At 37.0% G+C, this 21,613-nt stretch overlaps 1 protein-coding gene across 1 annotated transcript in view; it reads left to right on the forward strand.

Annotated features, from left to right (window-relative positions):
- INO80D (INO80 complex subunit D) overlaps positions 1-20,822 on the forward strand; it is a 66,361-nt gene extending 45,539 nt beyond the window's left edge. Inside the window, exons 7-10 of the mRNA XM_023536284.1 lie at positions 6,746-6,758; positions 6,859-7,106; positions 7,803-7,960; positions 9,119-20,822. Of these exons, the coding sequence (XP_023392052.1) occupies positions 6,746-6,758; positions 6,859-7,106; positions 7,803-7,960; positions 9,119-10,284 (1,585 nt within the window). The 3' untranslated portion in view covers positions 10,285-20,822. The remainder of the gene's footprint in view (positions 1-6,745; positions 6,759-6,858; positions 7,107-7,802; positions 7,961-9,118) is intronic.
- Positions 20,823-21,613: the final 791 nt, after the last annotated feature.

Here is a 21,613-nt window from a genome sequence, read left to right on the forward strand (position 1 = left end):
CCATTTTTTCTGGACCTCAGTTTCCTTGTATTTAGTTCACTGGCTTCTTTTAATTTCCCATATGGGCCATATCTTTTGAAAATTTGTATACTAAACTACATATACAGATGTTGAATAATTATTTTCCCATTTTAGTTTAAAAACATTTAAAATTTAGACATTTTTGTTAGCGTATTCAGACTTTATCGTGATTGAAGAATGATTTTTATGTTTTTGAACCACTTTTGTGGACCTTCATTGATGATTTCACAGACGTTTGGTAATATGGGCACTGCATCTTTCAAATCACTGAGGTAAATGATCTCGGTTGTATATTTTGATTTTAAAGTTACACTGTTCAGCATACTTCTAAGACAACTAGGAAAATATTATTAAATAGGGAGGCAGTACTTTTGCCTTGAAAGAAATTGAAAGCAGTTTATTTTTTTCAGCTGATTAAATATTCCTGCTTAGGCAGATTCAGCTAGGGAAACAGGTTGAATTAGCAAAATATAATTAGTCATAAAATAATATTAATCAGGGTTTTAAGTGGTATTTACAATTCAAAGTTTTGAAAATGTTTTTTTTTCCTGAACATAATTACAGAATCTGACACTAGTTTAAGCTATTTTTGTTTTAAGTTAAAAATTACAAAAGTATATGGCAAACACTTGTACCCCATCAGTCCCTCACTGTGAGAGATTTATACTGGGTGATAAGAACTCTGTAAATCTCTTGGCTCTACTTGCAAACTATATCTTAAATCCAAATATATTTTACCAACTTCACTGCTACCATCTTAGCCTTAGCTACCATCATCAAAAAAAAAAAAAAAAAAAAAAAGGTTTCCTTTCTTCTTGCCAACACCCAGGTGTGTTTTTCACATTCTAGCCAGAGTAGGTTTTGAGTATGTCTCACTTTCTTTGAATTTACGTGCAGTAAAGTTCACTCTTTTTGGTGTTCAGTTCTATGAGTTTTGACAATGCATACAGTCATATAACCACCACCATAATTAAGATATAGAACAGTTGCATCACCCACCAAAATTCTCTTGTTCTATCCCTTTATAATCAACCGTTTCCTCTGTCACCACTGATCTGTTTCTGTTCATATAATTTATATTTTCTGGAGTGTCTTATAAATGGCATCATATAATATGTAGCCTTTATAGCAGGCCTTTTAGAATATGCTTCTGATCATTTTTGTCCCCTGATCAAAATCCATCACATTGAAAATTAAATCTAAAATTCTTAAACATGGCCTATGAGCCACTTCCTGATCTGGCCCTTGCAACTTCTCTAGCTTCATCTTAAACCCTCTCGTCACTTCTGGTATTCCAAGCAACATTAGTGAACATTTTAATATTTCCACCTCAGGAGCTTTGCATTTAGTTTTCTCCTTTCCTAGAATGTTCTCCCAGATTTCTATATGCATCACATCTTCATTTCTTCAGATTTCTGATCCAATGTCACTTCATCAAATAAATCTGCCTCCCTTCTATCCTGTTACTTTTTATCTTCATTCTACCCTGTTTTTCTTCCTCATATTTTTACCTGCCAAATATTAAATTATTTATTAATTTCTTTGTTTATTGCTTGTATCCCTCTACTAGAATGTGAACTTCACAAAGGCAGGAACTATTTCTGTTCATTGCTGTATCCCCAGTGCTTAGAACAAGGATGCTCAATAAGTAATTGGTTATTGAATACATTAACTGTTAGGCACATAGCTGGGAGGGGTTGAGATTCAGAACTAGGCTTGGACACTGGCTAGGGCTGCAGAAAGTCCAGGCTGGCAGGCAGAACATGGTATTCAATAAATATGATGCTCCATACAACAGATGGCAAGTTAGTCCTGTGCATTGTCCTGACGTATAAGTAGACAGTGAGAAAGTTGAGCGTGAATAGTGTTTGCGAAAGTGAGAGTAAATGAACAGTCTACATTAGGAAAGCCTCTAGGATATTGGGCTCTAGCTCTCTGGAAGAGCTAAATGAGGGACTGCCAAGAGCAAAGCAGGGCCTCAGTCATGGGCAGTTCTATGTGGTGTACGTGGCACATTACCAAAAATGATGCTGGGCTACGAGGCTTAGGACCAGAACTAGATGATACTGGGAGTCTTACAAATCGGACTTGTGTAGGTTGGGTTAGAGCTCTCTAGCTTCCTCTTGCCTCAGATCTGCACTGGACCTAGAGAGAAAGCCTGAAATAGATGCTTTCTCCCCATGCCACTACCCAACTAGTGGGTACTGTAGTTGCTCAGTCACAATTTGTCAAATAATGGACATGGTAGTAGACCTCAAGTGTTGAGCTGAAAGAACTTAGAAGCAGCCTCTTTTTTTGTTGTTTTATAAATATGTGTGTTTTGACTTGAGCCCATAATTATGTTTGGATTTAAGTATTTGGGATTAAACTTTTAGTAAAAGATTTCCTGAAAATGCTTCAATTTTATTCTTGTTTTGAATTCATTCAATGCTAGCGATAGTTATTAGTCTTCAAATACTGTTTTCTATACTCTTTATGTATTTAATTGAGTGATTACTGAATCATTCAAATCAAAGGTGACATTATTTGTAAAAACCAGCTTCTCTCCTTTGTGATTATTTGTCATTTGGTTTTTGCTCTGCCAAAAAAAAAAAAAAATTGTGGTCAGTTTTTCAATAATGAATGTTTGTTTCACTAATAACAGTTTTATACCCTGCTGTTCTTTGTGCCTTTCTGCATACACCACAGTTTTCCCTCTACATGTAAAACCAATAATGCATATACCTTAATTCAAACGATGACAGTACAAAGAGCTGCGACCAACTTCGAGCATGGGTGCACAGTGCCAACTATAATGACCATCACCTGGCTGACAGCAGTTATAAGACGCCATTATTGTAAAATGCTCCCCAACTGCAAAGATACTAAAATGTACATCTTGGAATTGATGAAATACAGCATTCACATTTCAGGATGCTACCAAAAAAAGCTAGTTATATTGTCCATTTCTTCCTTTGCCTACTCACTTAATCGCAGCAGTTTTATAAAGCTATGTCCTTATTGTCTTCTCTCTTTACCTTTTCTGCTTGGTCCATGTCAGTTACTAAAAGGACTTTTACTATGTCATTCTTTTGCACCAGATACAGTTTTCTTCTACCTCCTGGGCATCCTGATATCTCAGACTGTATGTGAGCCAAACTGAATTCCTTTTCTTCTGAATCTATTTATTCTGCTCTGTTCTCTATCCCAACTAATGGTTTCATCATCTAACAATTACACAAACTAGAAACCCTAGAGACATTTTAGAGTTTTTCTTTTTCCTTTTTTTAAATTTTATTTTTTAAAAAAAATTTTATTTTTTATTTTTCAGTTATAGTTGGCAAACAATACTATATTAGTTTCATGTATAAACATAGTGATTTGACATCTCTATAACCCACAAAGTGATCACCCCAGTAAACCTAGTGCCCCTCTGACACCATATATAGTTATTACAATATTATTGGCTATATTTCTTATGCTATACTTTCTATCTCCATGACCAATTTGTACTTCTTAATCCCTTCCCCCTTTTTCATCAAACCTCCCAACGCCCCTCCCGATAACCCTCAAAATATTCTTTGTAACTATGAGCTTGTTTCTATTCGTTTGTTTATTTTGTTCCTTAGATTACACAGATACGTGCAATCATATGGCACTTGTCTTCCTCGAGGGATCTGATTTACTCCACTCAGCACACAACCCCTTAGGTCCATCATGAAATATGTTTTTTCATCTTCTTGCTTTTAGTCCGTGTGTGTCTTTTGATTTGAAGTCTCTTGTAGGCAGAATATATGAGGGTCTTGTTTTCTTATCTATTCAGCCACCCTATCTTTTGACTAGAGCATTTGATTCTTTTTCATTTGGAATACTTGTTGATAGATATGTAGTTGATAGATATTTAGACTTTTGATACATATTTTTTTCTTCTTCTTAAATCCCTCCAGTATTTCCTGTGATACTGGCTTGGTAGCAATGAACTCTTTTAGCTTTTTCTTGTCTGGCAAGCTCTTTATTTGTCCTTCGATTCTAAATGATAACTTTGCTGGGTAAAGTAATCTTGGTTGTAGATCCTGGGTTTTTATCACTTTGAATATTTTGTGCCAAGCTTTTCTGGCCTGTAAAGTTTCTATTGAGAAATCTACTGACAGTCTTATGGGCCTTCTCTTGTAGGTAACTAATTGCTTTTCTCTTGCTGCTTTTAAGATTCTCTCTTTGAATTTAACCTTGGGCATTTAAATTATGATATGTCTTGGTGTGGGCCTCTTTGTATTTATCTTGTTTGGGACTCTCAGAACTTCCTGGGGTTGTATGTCCATTTCCCTCACCAAGTTAGGGAAGTTTTCCATCATTATTTTTTCAAATAGGTTTTCAGTTCCTTGCTCTCTCTCTCTCCTCCTCCTGATACCCCTATGATGAAAATATCGGTATGCTTGACCTTGTCCCAGAGGCTTCTTAAACTATCTTCATTTGGGGGGATTCTTTTTTCTTGTTGCTGATTGAGTGTCCTCTGCTTCCCTATCCTTTATGTTGCTGACTCAATCCTGCGTTTCATCCATTCTGTTGATTCCCTCTAATGTACACTTTATCTAGATATTATATTCTTCATTTCTGACTGGCTCCCTATTATATGTTCCAGCTCCATCTTTATGCTTTTTATCTCTTCGTTAAAGTTCTCACTGAGTTCATCTACTCTTCCTCTAAGTTCCTTGAGCATCCTTGTAACCAGTGTTTTGAACTCTGCATCTGGTATATTGCTTGTCTCCATTTTGGTGAATTCTTTTTCTGGAACTTTCTTCTGGTCTTTTATGTGGGACATGTTTCTTTGTCTCTCCATTTTGGCTACCTTCCTGTGTCTGTTCCTATGTACTAGGTAGGGCTACTAAGTCCACTGGTCTTAATAGAGTGGCTTTATGTAGTAGGTGTCCTGTAGGGCCCCTTGGCACAGACCTGAGAGGGGTCCAGTTGTAGGCCAAGTTCAGCCACAGCCTGTGTACCTCTGGGGCCACCTGGTAAGAGTCACCAAGCAAACCACTTAGGGCTGCCACCCGTGCTGGTTTTATAGGTGCCTCGAGGGGCCAAGTCAGAAAAGGATGCCAGCTGCCACTAGTGCAGGGCTTGGGGCTGCTCAGTAAAAGGTACAGGGCATGCTGAGGCCAGATGCTGCTGCTTTGGCTTTTGTGAGCCTTTGAGAGATTTTACAAAAGTTCACATCATGAACCAAGACAGCCCCTTTGGAATAAATCACAACCCAAGCTGGAAGCAGCTTGGGTTGGCCCACAGGTTGGCAGAGGCTGAGTCTCAGGGAGTTCTTTGGGTGGAGTGACCTGTATTATCCAGGTTGATGGCATCTGTGTCTGTAGGCTGGGAGAGCTCAACAAAGGAACAGTGGCTTCTGCCTGTACCTCTGTCTGGGTGCAAGCTGCCCCTCCAGCCCTTGCCCTGAAGCCTGATAGCTCAGCACCTCCCCTTATGTCCCTGGTACCCCTCAAGCAGCTGCCCCAGCGACGGAGTCTGTCAGAGTAATGCCAGGCGTGGGCCCTTTAAGAGGAAGGTCTCCACTTCTTGCAGCCTCCGTCCATCTCACTCAGCCGTAACCTCCCCTGGTTTCCATAGCCAGAAGTTGTGGAGACTTCTCTTCCTGGCACTGGAGCCCTGGGCTGGGAAGCCCAGTGTGGAGCCGGGACCCCTTGCTCCTTAGGTGGGGGAGATGGCTCTGCAGCTGAGACAGCCCTCCTGATTCTCAATCGCCACACACAATTGTGGGACCGGGCCATTTTACGTTTCTGCTCCTTGTACCATTTTGACGTGACCTGTTATTTGAAGTGACCTAGTTGTAGGGCTTCTGTTCAGCCATACCTCTGGCATCTCCATGTACCGGTTACTCTAGTTTTGTTACAACTTTGGTGTGGTCACTAGAAGAGGCATGTACAGCCTCTACATTGTACGCCATCTTGAATCTCTCCCTCTAGAGTTTTATATTCTCTTCATCCTCACCACATCCAAGGAGCTGTCAAATCATGAGAATTCTACCTGGCAGACCTTGGCTTTTCTATCCCCACTCACCCTGTCCTTAGCCATTTATCTTATATCTACTGTTGAAGTAGCTCTTTGGTTGGAATTGTTGCCTCCAACACTTAGAGCTATCAATATACATTGCTACCAGGGTAGTTAATCCTTTTAAAACATTTGTCAAGTCTGGCTACTTACTTCTCTTATCAAAAATCATTCCCCTTTTGCCTATAAGTTTAAAATCCTTAACATGGTATTCAAAGTCATACATGGTCTCTCCGGTCCCAAATTTCTTTACAGCTTACTTTTATATTTTATCCTCCATTATGCCCCAAGCACCAGTCAAACCCAGTTATTTGCTATTGTTTTTGTCTGGTTTATGCCATTTTCTTTAGCCTAAAATAAGTCTTCTCTCCGCTCCCAGTGACTTAAAATCCTACTTATCCTTTAATCTCACAAAACTAAAGATAATAGATTATTCTTTTATGTGCCCATACAATGTGTTTACATCACTGTTGACCAATTTTCTCTGCACTGTACTTATGTATATTTCGATTCATGTTTTTCCCATGGGAGAGTAAATTCTTTGAGAGTGCAAATTAAATTTTCTTCATTTTTTTATACTATAGCACCTATTTCAGTGCCTTTAGTTGTGGGATGAACTATATGTATATATTGAATTGATTTAAGTTAAACAGAAAATGAGTTTTTATTTGCTTATTGTCATACATAGTTTTACGTATACAGTATGTTTTAGTCATTAAAAAATAATATTAAGAGATACAAGAATATAAGAGATACAGGTATTTTTTTAGTAGCTGTTATGTTTTTTCCAAATAATCTCAGTTAAAAAATATCCATTTATTCATTCCAAAGGATAATTTCTTGAGAGGAGATAGCTCCCGTAAAGTTCAGCACCAGCAGCAGAGGAAACCCAGGAAAAAAACAAAGCCTCCTGCACTTACCAAAAAACACAAGAAGAAGAGAAGGCGTGGCCCTCGTCGACCCCAAAAACCCATTCCCCCTGCAGTACCCCAAGGGAACCTCAGCATGCCCACCAGCGTCTCACTGCCCGTGGAGGCCTCTCGCATCCGGTCAGTGACGGCACCAGAATTTACGTTTCCTTTGCGTGTTCTTGTCATTCTCAACATCTAGTTTCATTTACTTTTCTAGTGTTGAAGCTAGGCTACAGAAGCCATTCAGTATATCAATCTTAACTTTGTAGTTTTCAGTACAACTTTTACCAAATATCTGACTGGGTTAGATCTGAAATAAAGCTTGTGGTTAAAATGAGAGCAGATGTTGAAATTGAGAATTTAATTGTCTACTATCAGATTTTTCTGTTTTAACAGAAATTCCATATATGTTCCAACAAATATTTCATCATAAATCTGATACATCATTAATTTTGGAAGGGGTAAGCATTTTGACCAGATGAATGAGGCTAAACATTTTCATGTTGGTTTATTTCATTTTTTAAAATCATTATGTTGACCAGATTTGAAATTCTATAAAAAGTATTAAGACACCTTTGCTACACCAAACTGTAATTTATTCTAAGTGAAAGTATTATCTGGAAATGGTTGTCTTAATAGATGAGTAAAGGTTGCGGAAATATGTGACTGCTTATGGTGAGGTCTGTCTTTTTGCTTTCAAATTTCCTTAAATTCGGAAAAGAGACATTTTGAGTTAAGATTCCGCATTTTCATGTTTACAACCTTGCCTTGGTGACTTTGGTGTGAAGGTAAAAGGGAAGTAAGTGGTGGGGCCAACCATGTCATCCTCCCCAGGAGCCCATCCACGCCAGAGCTGAGCGCTGATGAGTTGCCGGATGACATTGCCAATGAGATCACTGACATTCCACATGACTTGGAATTGAACCAGGAGGACTTTTCAGATGTCCTGCCTCGGCTCCCTGATGACTTACAGGATTTTGATTTTTTTGAAGGTATGGTCAATATTGTGATTCAAGAAAACAGTTTTAAAATGAGTTCTTTAAAAGGGAAATAGTGTTTTGAGATGTATATTCTTCTTCACATGTAATGTCTTTCACTGTAGAAGGAAAATTTTATGTGGCTAAAGTTATTTTACCCTTTCCAGAAGGTAAGGAATGTGCAACTGGTTTCATCATATCCTAGGCTTAGTAGATTGATAGTTTGATAGCTAGGTTTATAACCTGGTTCCTTTAAAATGAGTAATTTTACTTCAGTTTATTTTTAAGCAAAGACATTTCAAATTTGAGTTTATTGAAGGCTTTTAGAACTTGTCCTGATTTTAATGCCCTACAATATACTTCAGTTGAGGTAGACTTTTCCAAACCAAATTTTGCTTAATCCCCCCAATTCTCTAGTGCTTTCAGGGGAAATGTATATAATATATACTCTTAAGAATGTTCCTTTCACTATTAAAAGCCAAACATTTTTGTGTTGATTAATCAAGTTCCTAACAGTAGATTTTTTTATATTAGAAATGAATTCAATGTAGGCCCATAGGCTTTCATTTTATGAAAATCAGTTAGAAATTAGAGAAGAATGAGAGGGAAGGATTAGAGAGTAATGCAACAGCATTTAAAAAGATGACATATGAAATGAGCTGAGTGGTTAGTATTGTGCTAAAATATATGTATGAATTTCTGCATCCTAGTCTTCCACAGCTGCCCCTCCAGCAGAAAGAGACTAAGAGTAGAATACCTTGGTGGTCTCCTCCTACATGGCCTTTTGTCTAAAATCTAAACCAATAAGATAGGTTTTCTATTTTCATGACTTTAACTTTAGGTAAAAACAAATGTGTATTCGAGTAGTCACCATAAATTTTAAATTGGCAGTCCTCAGAATCCCTAAGAATCCCTCATGTCAATAAGATAGTTTTTGAGAGAACTGTAAGTAAACCAAAGATGGGGTACAAGCTCTAGGGCGGCTTGGTATTTCAGACCTGTCCTGCAGATTAATATTTCCCCTTTTCTTTCCAATCCAATCCTTGGATGCTTCTCTTTTCAACAGGGCTTCTCTTTAATAGAATAGTGTTAAAAAATAATTCAAATGTATGTTTTTTGTGGTAAGGGACAGGTAAAAGCTCCGCTGATTGTCGATGGCTTTTGTTTACTCAGGAAAGAATGGAGACCTCCTCCCAACTACCGAAGAGGCCGAGGAACTTGAACGGGCTTTGCAGGCTGTAACTTCTCTCGAGTGCCTGAGTACCATGGGGGTACTTTCCCAGTCAGATGGCGTGCCGGTCCAGGAGTTGTCAGATCGAGGAATAGGGGTGTTCTCCGCAGGTACTGGAGCTTCGGGAATTCAGTCCTTGAGCCGAGAAGTAAACACGGACCTAGGGGAGCTGTTGAATGGGCGCATAGTACACGACAATTTTTCTAGTCTAGAGCTGGATGAGAACCTGCTCCGTTCTGCTACCTTGTCTAACCCACCTACACCCCTGGCAGGGCAGATCCAAGGGCAGTTCTCTGCCCCAGCCAACGTTGGCCTTACTTCTGCCACTCTGATCAGCCAGAGTGCACTTGGGGAGAGAGCCTTCCCAGGACAGTTTCATGGACTTCATGATGGCAGCCATGCCTCCCAGAGGCCACATCCTGCCCAGCTGCTGAGCAAGGCAGATGACCTAATCACCTCACGACAGCAATACAGCAGTGATCATTCACACTCCTCGCCCCATGGAAGCCATTATGATAGTGAGCACGTGCCGTCTCCCTATAGTGACCATATCACCTCTCCCCACACAACATCTTTCTCTGGTGATAACATGGCAGCTACCTTTTCAGCAGAGATGCCCATCATGGCGCAACACTTGCTCCCAACCCAACTTGAGGTGCCACTTGGAGGAGTCGTAAACCCCAGAACTCACTGGGGCAATCTCCCTGTCAACCTTGGAGAGCCCTCTCCATTTAGCAACCTTCTTGACGCAGATGGACATCTTCTTTCCACTTCCCTATCCACGCCACCCACCACTTCGAACTCAGAGACCACACAGCCTGCCTTCGCCACCGTGACCCCCAGCAGCTCCAGTGTGCTTCCGGGGTTACCGCAGACCAGCTTCAGTGGCATGGGGCCTTCTGCTGAACTAATGGCCTCCACCTCTCCCAAGCAGCAACTCCCTCAGTTCAGCGCAGCCTTCGGCCACCAGCTGAGTTCTCACAGTGGCATTCCTAAGGACCTGCAGCCCAGCCACAGCTCTATAGCCCCTCCTACAGGCTTCACAGTAACAGGTGCCACAGCTACAAGTACCAATAATGCATCTTCTCCCTTTACCTCCCCTAACTGAGCGTGTCTGTGTGTTTGCAGGCAGGTGGGGAACCTGGTGTTTTCTATCTTTGTTTCCTCTTTATCACCCCTTTCCCTTTTTCCTAAAGAAGATTTTAAAAATAACAGATGGAGACTAGAGGGGAACTCCCTTTTCCAGTTAAACAGGTTACCCTGCAGTGGACCGCGCTTCAGTGTTCACGTGTGCTCCTTTGCACTGGTGCTCATTCCCTCCTGGCAGGTTCACTCTACCCTGATGGCTTCCTTAGTGGCTCAGCACAGTGACTGGATAGAATTGACTTTTAGCAGCAAGTCCTAGAAGTGGAAGATACCTCAGATTACCAGTGCCCTTTACTATTTCCTAGTATTCAGATCAATGCTTTCCATTCTATTACCAGGTCTTTACGTAGGTGGTTCTAGATAGAGTGATCCTATTCATTGAATCCCTCTGTGTAAGACGTAGCAAATGGTGTGGAGAGGCAGGTCGAGGCTCTGACTTAGCACCAACTGCTAAATATCACACGAGGCCAGGATTCCATTCCTAATTGTGATCATGTTTAATTAAAAAGAAAAAAAATTAGTCTTTTGACTGCCTGTGTGTATGTGTGCGCCCACGTGTGTGTTTTTGTGCAGGGCAGGAAGCAGCTGTCCCATTGTTATTTTTTTTTCCTAATGAGTAAGGCTCTTCTCCTTTCCCACATCTCACAACCCTAATAAGTTGGTCATTCTTTCCCACTGAGTTAACTGAGTTTCCTGAAAAGAGGGGGGATAGTCTGGTCTCATGATGAACAGCTCAACCCTTTTCTGCTAAGTTAGCCAGGAACACAAAAGGCTGAATTCATATCAGTGCTGTGGGGATGTCGTAAAAAGCTTGCCTGGAGTGACTGCAGAGTTGCTGAGATTCTGAGGTCTGGTGGTTATATTGCCTTTTTAGACATGCATTTGTTCCTAAATTTCTTTGTCATGGAATACATTCGCAAGATGTAATTAGAGAAAATATTTTGATGTGAAAAGCGGGATAGGTCAGATAGATTTGGAAAGATGCGATCTGTGAACTTCTTGATCCATCTTTTGCTTTTTAACTTTTCATGTTTACAGTAGTGATTCTTTGGTAAGATTTGTAAAATGTTGAAGACACTTGTAGAATCAATGTACCAGTTGTGAAGTGATAAGTAATATCTGAAGGATACACATATTAAAGTTTCTTTCAAAGCCGATTTTGGAAATGAGACATAAATTTTACCCACTGTTTGGTACTTTTAAAATAATTTAAGTACTTAGGTTTAAGTTTGGGGAAATTGTTTGAAAGTACCAGGATTTTAAGGTTAAAAATCATACTGAGTAGTCTAGTAAGTTGGTGACTATGAAATGAATATGTGAGTTTTCTTTTTACCTGCCTTCTCCCCTGCCCCTTCCCCTCCCCCCAGAAGGGTGGAACTAGATTTTAAAGGCATCTGTACTCTGCTTTTGCTGAGACGGTTCACTGTTCCCTGAGATACCATTGGCTATTTATACCTGAGTCTAGTCTAATTTACATATATATATTTTAAAAGATGAGTAGAGAGAACGTATCTATTAATGATATGATATAATGATTCATTTGTCAGGGAATATTTGATCTTAATTCCTTTTCAATAGGTAAAGATTTGGATGTATTTTCCTACTTCCTATATGTATTCTCTTTATGCCATGCTAATTCTAACCAGTCCCTTTTTTGAAAGCTTTTCTTTCTCTGCTTTTTAAAGGAATGATGGTGATCAGCAGGCATTATGCAGATACCACGTGCCTGAGATTATGGAGGGGAAATGTCATATGACTGTATGAAATCATTATATGCCCTATTTTGTATTTATTGAAGTTTCTTTTTGTGGGCCAAAAATATGTTTGTAATATATTTAGGTTTTTTTTAATCATGATAATTGATTGGAAGATTTATTTTTAATAGCTTTGCCTTTTTTGCAGATTGAGAATTTTCTAAATTATAAATTATGTCACAAAGCAGTTATATTTGGTATCACCATAAATTTCTATTCTGAACGGTGAGAACAGATAATTTGAATATTTCTCACCCGTGAACCTGTTAGTCAGCTTTTTTATTTTAATGTACTATAATGAAATGATTATGATTAGTTACCTCTGCTCAAAAGTGTCATTTAGTTTGCTAACCTCTTCACACCCCATTGTAATCATCATTAGAGAACTGTCCATTCCCAGCAACTTGATTTAGTCTCCGCTGTGTCCTAATTAACCATTGTAGCAGAGCAGCACATCAGCTTTCTTATCAGCCCTTCTTTGACAGCAAAGGGAAAGTCACGGGTAGTCGATCTGAACTTTTATGGCTATTTGTCCCTCGTGGTAGCTGCTTAAAATTCTTCAGTTATCAAAACTGAGTTTGCAGTAAGTTGCACATTTTATTGTTTGCAATTTTCTGTTTTATGTGCATTTAAAAGCCCTTTTCTGCTTTCTGGTAAGGAGGCAAGAAATGATCAGGAATGTTGCCAGTTAAAGCTTCACACCAAAAACTTTGAGTAAATTCATTTTTCTTTAGATGTCCATGGTGATAGCTGAAGAAAGGGCACCCATAGAAAGTACCGGTATAAACTTGAGGAATTAGTAAAAAACAAAATTTCTTCTCATCTACTTCAAAACGAATATCTGAGCTTGCAGTTTGCTTTGCTCTTGCTGTTTCTTGCTTGAGTTCCTTTTTGGAAGAAAGAACATCTGTGAACCCAGAGATATCCGTTATGTTTTTCTTTTACCTAATGGAGCAATTCTATTAGTAGTAGGTTTGCTGTTAATATGTAAAGAAAGTAATGAAGTGTCTTTTACTCCAGAAATATGAAAATTAGTGTCTTTTAAAATAGCACTTACTTTATAATAAGGCAATACTGGAATCAAAATCAAGTTTTATAAAAGGTCCTAATTAGGTGGAAACTAGCTGGTAGTCTAGTGTTAAACTCATGAGAAGCAGTGGCAAAGAAGGTTCACTTTTTTCTGCAGTTCTTTGGGACCATTTATAAAGGCCAGTTAGATTATGTTAATGTGATTTAATTTACAAAGTGGCTGCAGTTAGTGGATACATTCTGTGTTCTGAGAATTTGAATTCCATTCTAATGTATGATATTCATTTGCTGTGATCTGTAGCATCTGCAGAAAAGATATGTTTTCTCTCTCTACATAATTGTTAATATTATTTTAATTAAAGTACTTATGACATTGTTCTTTCCTCTGTTAAAAATGGCTTAGCAATTTGCACATCTGGGTAGGTTATATAGCTAGTAAACAATTCACAATAGTTAATAGCAATTACACGTAACCCACCAAGTGAGAGACTATGCAATGAAATAATTTTCTAATTATCGTCGCATAGCTTATATGGCAAAGGATTGTTTTCTCTAGTAGCCTACCATGTGAGAGATGACTGCTTTATAAATGACTCCCCAAGCAATTTCATGTTCGCAGGCAGTGTGATGTGTCTGTTGTCGCTCCATGAAGATTATAATTTAATGAGAAGCAAATAGTATGGAGGTAAAGTTGGAAACTTTTTTTTCTTTTCCGTAAGATTATAGTTACTTCTTTAGTGTTAAGGCTAAAGAAAGCTAATACATTATCCTCGCCAAATAATTCTTTATAAGAATTATTTCTTAAATAAGCCCAATCTCAACTGCAAGTTAGGAACCATCATTTTCTGTGACTAACACTAAATAAAGCTTTTGCTAATCTGAGTTTATTCTCAATCCATGATGACAAATCCAAAGAAGCAAAGAAGGGAAGAAATGATGTCTGTGATACACACTGGTGCCCTATCAGTACAATATTCTTCTTATGTGAAAGAATTTCTATTTCTCTTGACCTGTACCATTCAGTTTTTATCAATTGGCACTAGAATTCGAGCATATGTAGGGAACTCCCATGCTGTTAGTTCATTGGTACTTGCTTGCCATCCTTCCCGTGCCCTTGCTTCATTGGGATAGTGATGATGGTTGGTAGGCTTCATCAGCAGTATTTGTATGAGGCAATTAATTGCCTTTTCTCCAAGTTAGTTCAATAGGTCGTTATGGATTGGTATTGTAAAAAGATGAGGGTATTAATAACACTAATTCATTTAAAATGTTTTTAGATGTCTAGTTTCTATTTTCCTTATCCTCTTTTAACCTTTTAAAATTCTATTAAATTCTATTTTTAATCTGGTATATATAGAATAGTATAATGGTCTTCTAAATGGTCAGCAAAACTCTGCAGTTTATTGAGGCAATTTAAAGGATTCCTAGAAAGAAAATGTAGTCCTACTGAATAGTCTTCATTTGTATCTCTTTCATCATCAACACCTACATTGCTCCAAGGATTTTTTTCCTAACAAGAAATGTATTTCTTGGGGATGGAGTGGGGGATGGGAATATATATGTGATAGAACATAGTTTCCCCCCTCCCCTTTTCAGTACAGTGAAAACAATTGAATCTTCACAGAATAATAATAGAAAAATAATTGAATCTTACCTCTCTATAGAAAGGTAGAACAATTTAATGACTCTTAATATCTTAAACTTTATAAACTTTCCAATATATTCTGGAGGGAACCAAAATCCATGTTTAGTTGATTAAAGTAACATTGTAAATGCTGTCTTTCAAAAGATTTGTGATAAAATACCAGTGAAGAACATATTCATTTTCCCTTGACCAGCAAGTTAGGAAAGAAAACAAAACATAAATGAATAGTTATGTCTCTTGTAGTAACCAGTGTCATAAATGCAAAGATTGTGGGTCAGATTTAGAGAGCCTTATTTCTAAATAGCAAAATTTCTCTTTTCACTCCAGCTCCTATTTTTTGTTAGCTTTCCTCTCTCTGCCCTGTGATACAAAGCTAATGAAAGGAAATGAGGCATTTCAGAGAGAGAGAGAGAGAGCAGTTTTGGTATGACTTTCTTTATCCCAGGTTCCTGGATCTTGGGAACGTTTGGCAGAGTTTTTGGTGATTTAAATAAAGTTTAGTCTGACAAGCAGTCTTAAAAGAGAAAACCTGTCTAACTCTTAGTCAGCTATGTAGGGCAGCAGCACAGTTTCCCTTGCTTTTTCCCTTCCGCCTGCTTGCTCAGCCCACCTCTAGTCCCGAAGTACGCATACGCACACACATGATCTGTGCAGATCCTGGCCTAAGAGTAATAGAATCCTCTTCTTTCACTTTTGTTTGTTCGTTTGTTTTTGTTTGTTTGTTTTAAGCTGGGGACCACTGAAGTAAGCTCTGTATGCACCCAAAGTTCCCCTTGGAAAAATTTTCAACATGCAGTGCAGAAGGCTCCAGTGCAGCTAAATGCCACACCATTGCTTTTACTTGGGGAATAGACTGATTTGCCCTGAAATGACTCCACCTGCATCGTTAAGGTACAGTGGGCTCCAGCGGATTAGTGTGGAAGTGATGGGAAGTTTGATACTCGTGACACTGTCTTCATCTGCTGGGAAGGGTTGAATCAGTTCCTCTCAACAGTGATAGTTCTTTTCACTGTATAGTGTTGAGTATGTCTCAGGGATTCCTTGTGGAAATTAGGGCAGTTTTTAAAATAAGACAATAGTTTTCAAGAAACTAAAGGTGACTCATCATTGAAGAGAGCGCAAGAAAGAGAAAACATTTGGTTTCGTAGCCCACAGTGTCTTGCATAGGACTTTTTTCCTTTCTCCTTCAGCTTCTCATCTCAGCTTCAGCATACAGAATCCTTTCCCATGCACAGCTTTAAAACTTTTATTTAAAAATCTCCTTCCCCAATGAGCTTTCAGAATACTTATTGTAGATTTTAAGAGAAAAGGTATATTAATTTATGCTATTAACATCACCTCATAAATTATAAGTTTTATACTAAAGCTGTATTGAGTGTAATGAATTATGTTGCCTATGTGTTTAATAGCTAAAAAATTATATATGAGCTTTTTTTTTTTTTTTTTTTTGACAAAACAAACTAGTGAAGCACCTTTTTACACTGGATCTCTGCCGTGTCAAGGTGTATAGCTATCCTTTGCTACCTTGCAGATATATAAAATAAAAGGATATCCTGGGGCCTCAAAATGTAGAACACCTTTAGACCATTTATTATGACTCATAGAACTGTTGAGAATCATGTTTCTTTAGTAAATGATCTGTGGTTTACACTTAAGATGGCTAGAAGCTTAGTTACAGGGTAAATAGAAATACATAGATCAAGTAAAATTCCCAACTACTGTAGCTGGAATTTGTAAGCTAAGTTTTTAAGACCTCTTTTATTTCCTATGGATTTATTCTTTAATTTACAGTTGATTCTGTAAGTTGGGAAGTAAAATAGAGAAAATAAATCTAGATGTTCTCAGTGTCTTATTCAGGAACCTTTTTATCCCTCCTCACTAAGGAATTCCCACTGTGACTTAAAAATAGAATTAAATTACTTGTGTGCATGTATATATTTGTGTTTTTACACACATGCAAAAATATACATTGGGGGCACGTGTGTGAGAGAGATGAATGTGTGCTTCAGTAAAAATAGAAAAAGGTAACAGAATGTATTGTAGAAATACGATTTCTTTAGTTGAGGGTATTGGAGTTACTTTCTTATTGTCTCTGTTGTATAAATACACCAAATTCTTCATCATGTTATCTTATTTTAAAAGGCTAGCTCTGATATCATGTGCATTTTTAACATTTTGATTAACTTATATTATGCTATGTTTTTAAGATGACATGAGAAACAGTAGATTCTAAGACCAGCCTTTCGCTTCTGAGCATAAAAATAAGAGAGATAGACCTAGACATGAGCTGTGTTTATCCGTGGGAGTGATGGGACCAGAGATCAGTTGGACCTTTTTTTACATGAATAGATTTCTTTATATTCTCAGTTAGAAAATATTGTTGATCATCTTTTACTGGCGAGGTTAAGAAAATTATGATAGGCCTTTTATAAAGAATGCCATTTTTTGAAGCGGCTGCTTTATTTAAAGAGTTGGTGGGATCATTTCACCATGCATATTTTAAAGCTGGGATGATTTCAGGTATTTTAAAAGTTACTCAGTTGTGCTGTTATTATGGAGTTCACGTGCTCCCCTACCCCTCAGATTTTGGTTATAGGAAAAAACATGGTACCCTTGACTTGATTCATATGGAATTAAAAAAAAATACATTCCTATATTTTGAGGTTTGTCATTTTACTATACATTCATTACTAGAGTATCCGGTGGTCTAAAATAGTCAAAACTAGAGTTGTTATTAAATGCTCCAATCACATTTATTTTTAATATAAATCATGTACCTTGAAATACGTCAAAACAACTTCAGGTAATACACCTGAATTTGTAGTTATCTTTGAAGCCTCATCCATCTTATATATAATCAAGACCTAAAAAAGCTTTATATGTTGTTCTTTTTACAGTTATATTTTTGCAGCATCTCCCAGTTTCATTCATTCTTGCTTTATGGGTTTAAAAAAATCTGCATATTTCTTGTACATATGCATGCAAATGAAAGAAGGGAGTTTGTATTGGTGCCATTTCTCCCTTCAGTTACTGATTAATGGGATTTACTAGAATAAATTCCCCCTGGTTGAAGGGTGAAAACATACCCTTTGTGTAAATCTGTACAGAGATGTGTATATGGAATGTGGTGGCACTTTGCTGAATGTGAACTTGCCTTGTCAATGGAAAGATTGAGAAGTATTATGTTTATTTATACATTTGTATAATCTATATATACACGTATGTATATGTGTGTGTATAGATAAAGCTATATACATATATTTCCCTAAAAATGTGTGTGTATAATAAATAGATAAACAGCCTTTGTTAAGCAAGATTATACGTCTATGGAAAATTCTGGATTATTCTATAAGCAGGAGGAGGTGACAGTCTAGAGTATATCATCAGCACACTAAAGTGGAGGTTCTTTGGAATATAGTCTTGTTCGTGGTTATTATGAGTTAATTTCTGTCGGAATTATTCTTCCTTGCCAGTTCCACTATTCTTCAACTTCACTAACTTCTCAGTCTGTCAGCATTTAAAAATCACACTTCATTGTGTTTTTTCTCCTTTATTATGTCCTTTCTAGCCAGAAGCATTTGTCTGAAGTGCATTTCATTAACTTTTCAATTCTTATTTTTTTTAAATCTTTATCTCTGAAATTTCCCAGAAGACAGTAAGTTTGGGTAATGTTTTCTTTAGTAATTTTGAGAATCGGGCATTCATCTTTGTCTCAAAAACAAACAGTAATCAACCTTGAAATAAAACTGATTTGAAAAGTTTACCTAGATAATTTTGGGATATTTACTTAAATTGAAAAAGGACATAATTATGATTTTATGATTGATAATAGTGTTAGGCTCATTTCCTCATTTATTGTCATTAATTTGTCATTTAAAAATTTAATTTACTTTGTGATTTAATCATAAATTTACCATTTTTGTTTTGATGGAAAGCATACAAAGTCATGTGTAAGCCTCTTGAATTTTTAATTAATTTTACTCATGATGAAACTGCTTTAACGAATTCTTGTGTAACGAATTCTGCTCTTTCCTTTTGACTTTTCTCACATTTGTGACATTCTGTTTTAACTTTGCTGCAGCTCTCTAGAAAACTTGCATCCCTATATATTGTGCCTTTAAAGCTCTTATGCACACACAGACAAAAGTGTATATATACATGTTGGAGCATGTGTACATATACTTTCATATATACTCACACAGTATGTCTCTAGTATATATTGTGGGAGAGGATATATAGTTATTCAAAGGCAATGAAATGTTGCTCTCTAGATATATATGTATATAAATAGTGTTGATATGCTGTATATACACATGTATATGTATGAGTTTTAAATGGCAATCTTTTACATTTAGCAAAATGCTGCCCCTACTGGAATATTGTCACTGCAATGGCAGTTGTATGTAATGATTTAAAATACATTATCAAAAATTATTTAAAGAACATTTAAAAGTCTCATCTAAAGACATCCACACATTATTTATTTATCTTCCTTTTCCTTTTATTGTTATGTTTTTTTAACTGAAAGGGAGACTGTCATTTTTAAAATGTCATCTGTCCCATGGGAGAAGGAGAGAGTTGGAGATTCACTTGAGGAACCTTGTGCTTTTCTCTTCTCTGAAATGGAGATGTACCACAAACCAGCCTGTTTATTTCAATTATAAAGCAATCCTAGTATTTCCATTAGTGTATGTCATCCACCATCTCCTAGATCAACTTAATTCACCAATTTGCCTCTTCCTTTCATTAATAAATAATGATCATCCAGATCATTTTGCCTGGGGGAAGTTAACTACTCTCTTGCTGCAGGGAAATATATCACCTAATTGTTATTCTGCCTTGTTCAAAATTCAACTCTGAGAGAAGGCAGCACTCTCATGATGCTGTCTTAAGCATATTTTGCATTTATTAAAGGTCTTCCCAGACTTTTTTTAAAAAAAAGGACTCCAAGTCTGCATGCACTTGACAGAGATTTAATTCTTAGTCCCCACAGCTTCACGTATTTTTCATTATATCAGTTTGACACACCAAATGAAAGAATCTTAAAATACTTAAATATTTTATCTTGTGATGAGTTGGCACCAGATTACGTTTCAAGACCTCACAGAGAGGAATGTAGGTGGACAGTCCTAAATTGTAAGATGTGACAAAAAACAGTGGAGTAAGAGTACCCCTAAAGACTGAAATAGAGAGGTTGGGGTTTGAGTGATTTCAGGGTAGCTGAGCTGGAACTTGATATCAGAAGCAGCCTTTAACAAAAAGCCTCTTAACAATTGTATGGTACTAACTAGAACGCCGAAGTGTAAGTTGAAACCAAGTTGCAGTGGGAAATCAAAGGTGAGGTAGCTTATTTGAAACCAGTAAATGACAGACAGGTTGCACAGTTTTAAAATCTATTTTAACAAAGTAACTGCATGGTAGCAAGGACTAGCAGTTCTCAAAACCCTTCTTTTTCAGTGTTCTTATTCACCTTGGCACACAAGTGTTTTACAGTCCATACATTAAAAATATTTACAAGAAAAAAAAAGTTGCTTAAAGGGAATTTACAAACCGAGAATCTTCTCTGTATTTGTTTTAATAGTGGCTGGAATCTTAGTTATATGCACAAAAGCTAGGAGCCACTTGCTTCTGCACAGACCATAGGAACAGATGAGGAGATTGACAGGTTTTGGTAAAAGCCACCACTTCTGAAGGAAAGGCATATCTATGACATTGGGTATGGTGTTGCTGGGGGAGACCATGTTTTGGGAGAGGGTGGGCTTTTGGTTTGTAATTTCCCTTTAAACAAGAGATGGCTCACATTTTCCATATATATCTCAATGAATGTACTGTATTACTGTTTTAAAAATTTGCTGAAATAATAATGATTGGTCTCCTTTTGTTATCTGGTCCTTGTTTAATTTGTTTAAGGGTTTTTGTATACAAAAGTTTACATTTTTATGTATATTTTTCTTGTGTAAAAACTGATGTAATATGTGTATAAAACACTGTATGTATTATCTGTATATAGTGTGACAAAATGATTTTTCTTTCTTTCTTTTGGATGTATTAATAAATCTTGCTGTGAAGTAACCTTGTTTTTGGTGTAATTTCCTTTGCCTGGATATTGATAGAAGCTGCTAATCCAGGGAAGGTATTCTCTCCCATTTTGTTATTTAAGAAAATATTTTTTTGTATCTTATATTTTATCTAGAATTCCAGAGAAACATGTGTATATGGTTCTTTATGGTTAGACTGACAATTACTACTATTTAACTAGCTTTTGATCAATTAAATGCTCTCCAAGGTGACTTTAATGTGGTATCCAACCTTGAAATCCGACAAGAAGTTGCATTTGAAATTCTTATATGCTATAATGAAGGTCTTATACGCCAATTTTTCTTTCATTTACTCAGAATCCTCTTTTCTCTTGATTTTCATAACTTCACAGGTATAAGAACAATTTCATGCCATATAACCAAAGTTAAAAAAAAAAAAAAACTTGAAGAAACACTTCCTGTAAGTTGTTGCCAAGTGCCTGCCTTGTATCTCCTTGGAATTGATAGTTATTTTTTTTTAGTATGTAGATTGGAACTTTTCATTTCCTGTGCTGTCTTTAGTTGCTGAGGAATTTTGAAGTACACATAGAGGCTAGGACAAAATTTGCAAAGAAAATTCATTATCTTCTAATTACCCATTTCGTTGTAGAAAGTCACTGTATTTTATTTTGTGCAGTATTTGGATTTGTTTTCCTTGGTTTTTAATCCAGGCATGTTTAAGATATATTCTAAAATTATACTTGGCTTCTCTAAAAGGAATTAATATTTTGAGACTAAAAGCACATGCCTAGAATACTAGTAAGATGACCAGCACTGACAGAACTT

The sequence above is a fragment of the Pteropus vampyrus genome, unplaced genomic scaffold (assembly GCF_000151845.1).
Source record: "Pteropus vampyrus isolate Shadow unplaced genomic scaffold, Pvam_2.0 Scaffold152, whole genome shotgun sequence".
In the NCBI taxonomy this organism is placed as follows: domain Eukaryota; kingdom Metazoa; phylum Chordata; class Mammalia; order Chiroptera; family Pteropodidae; genus Pteropus; species Pteropus vampyrus.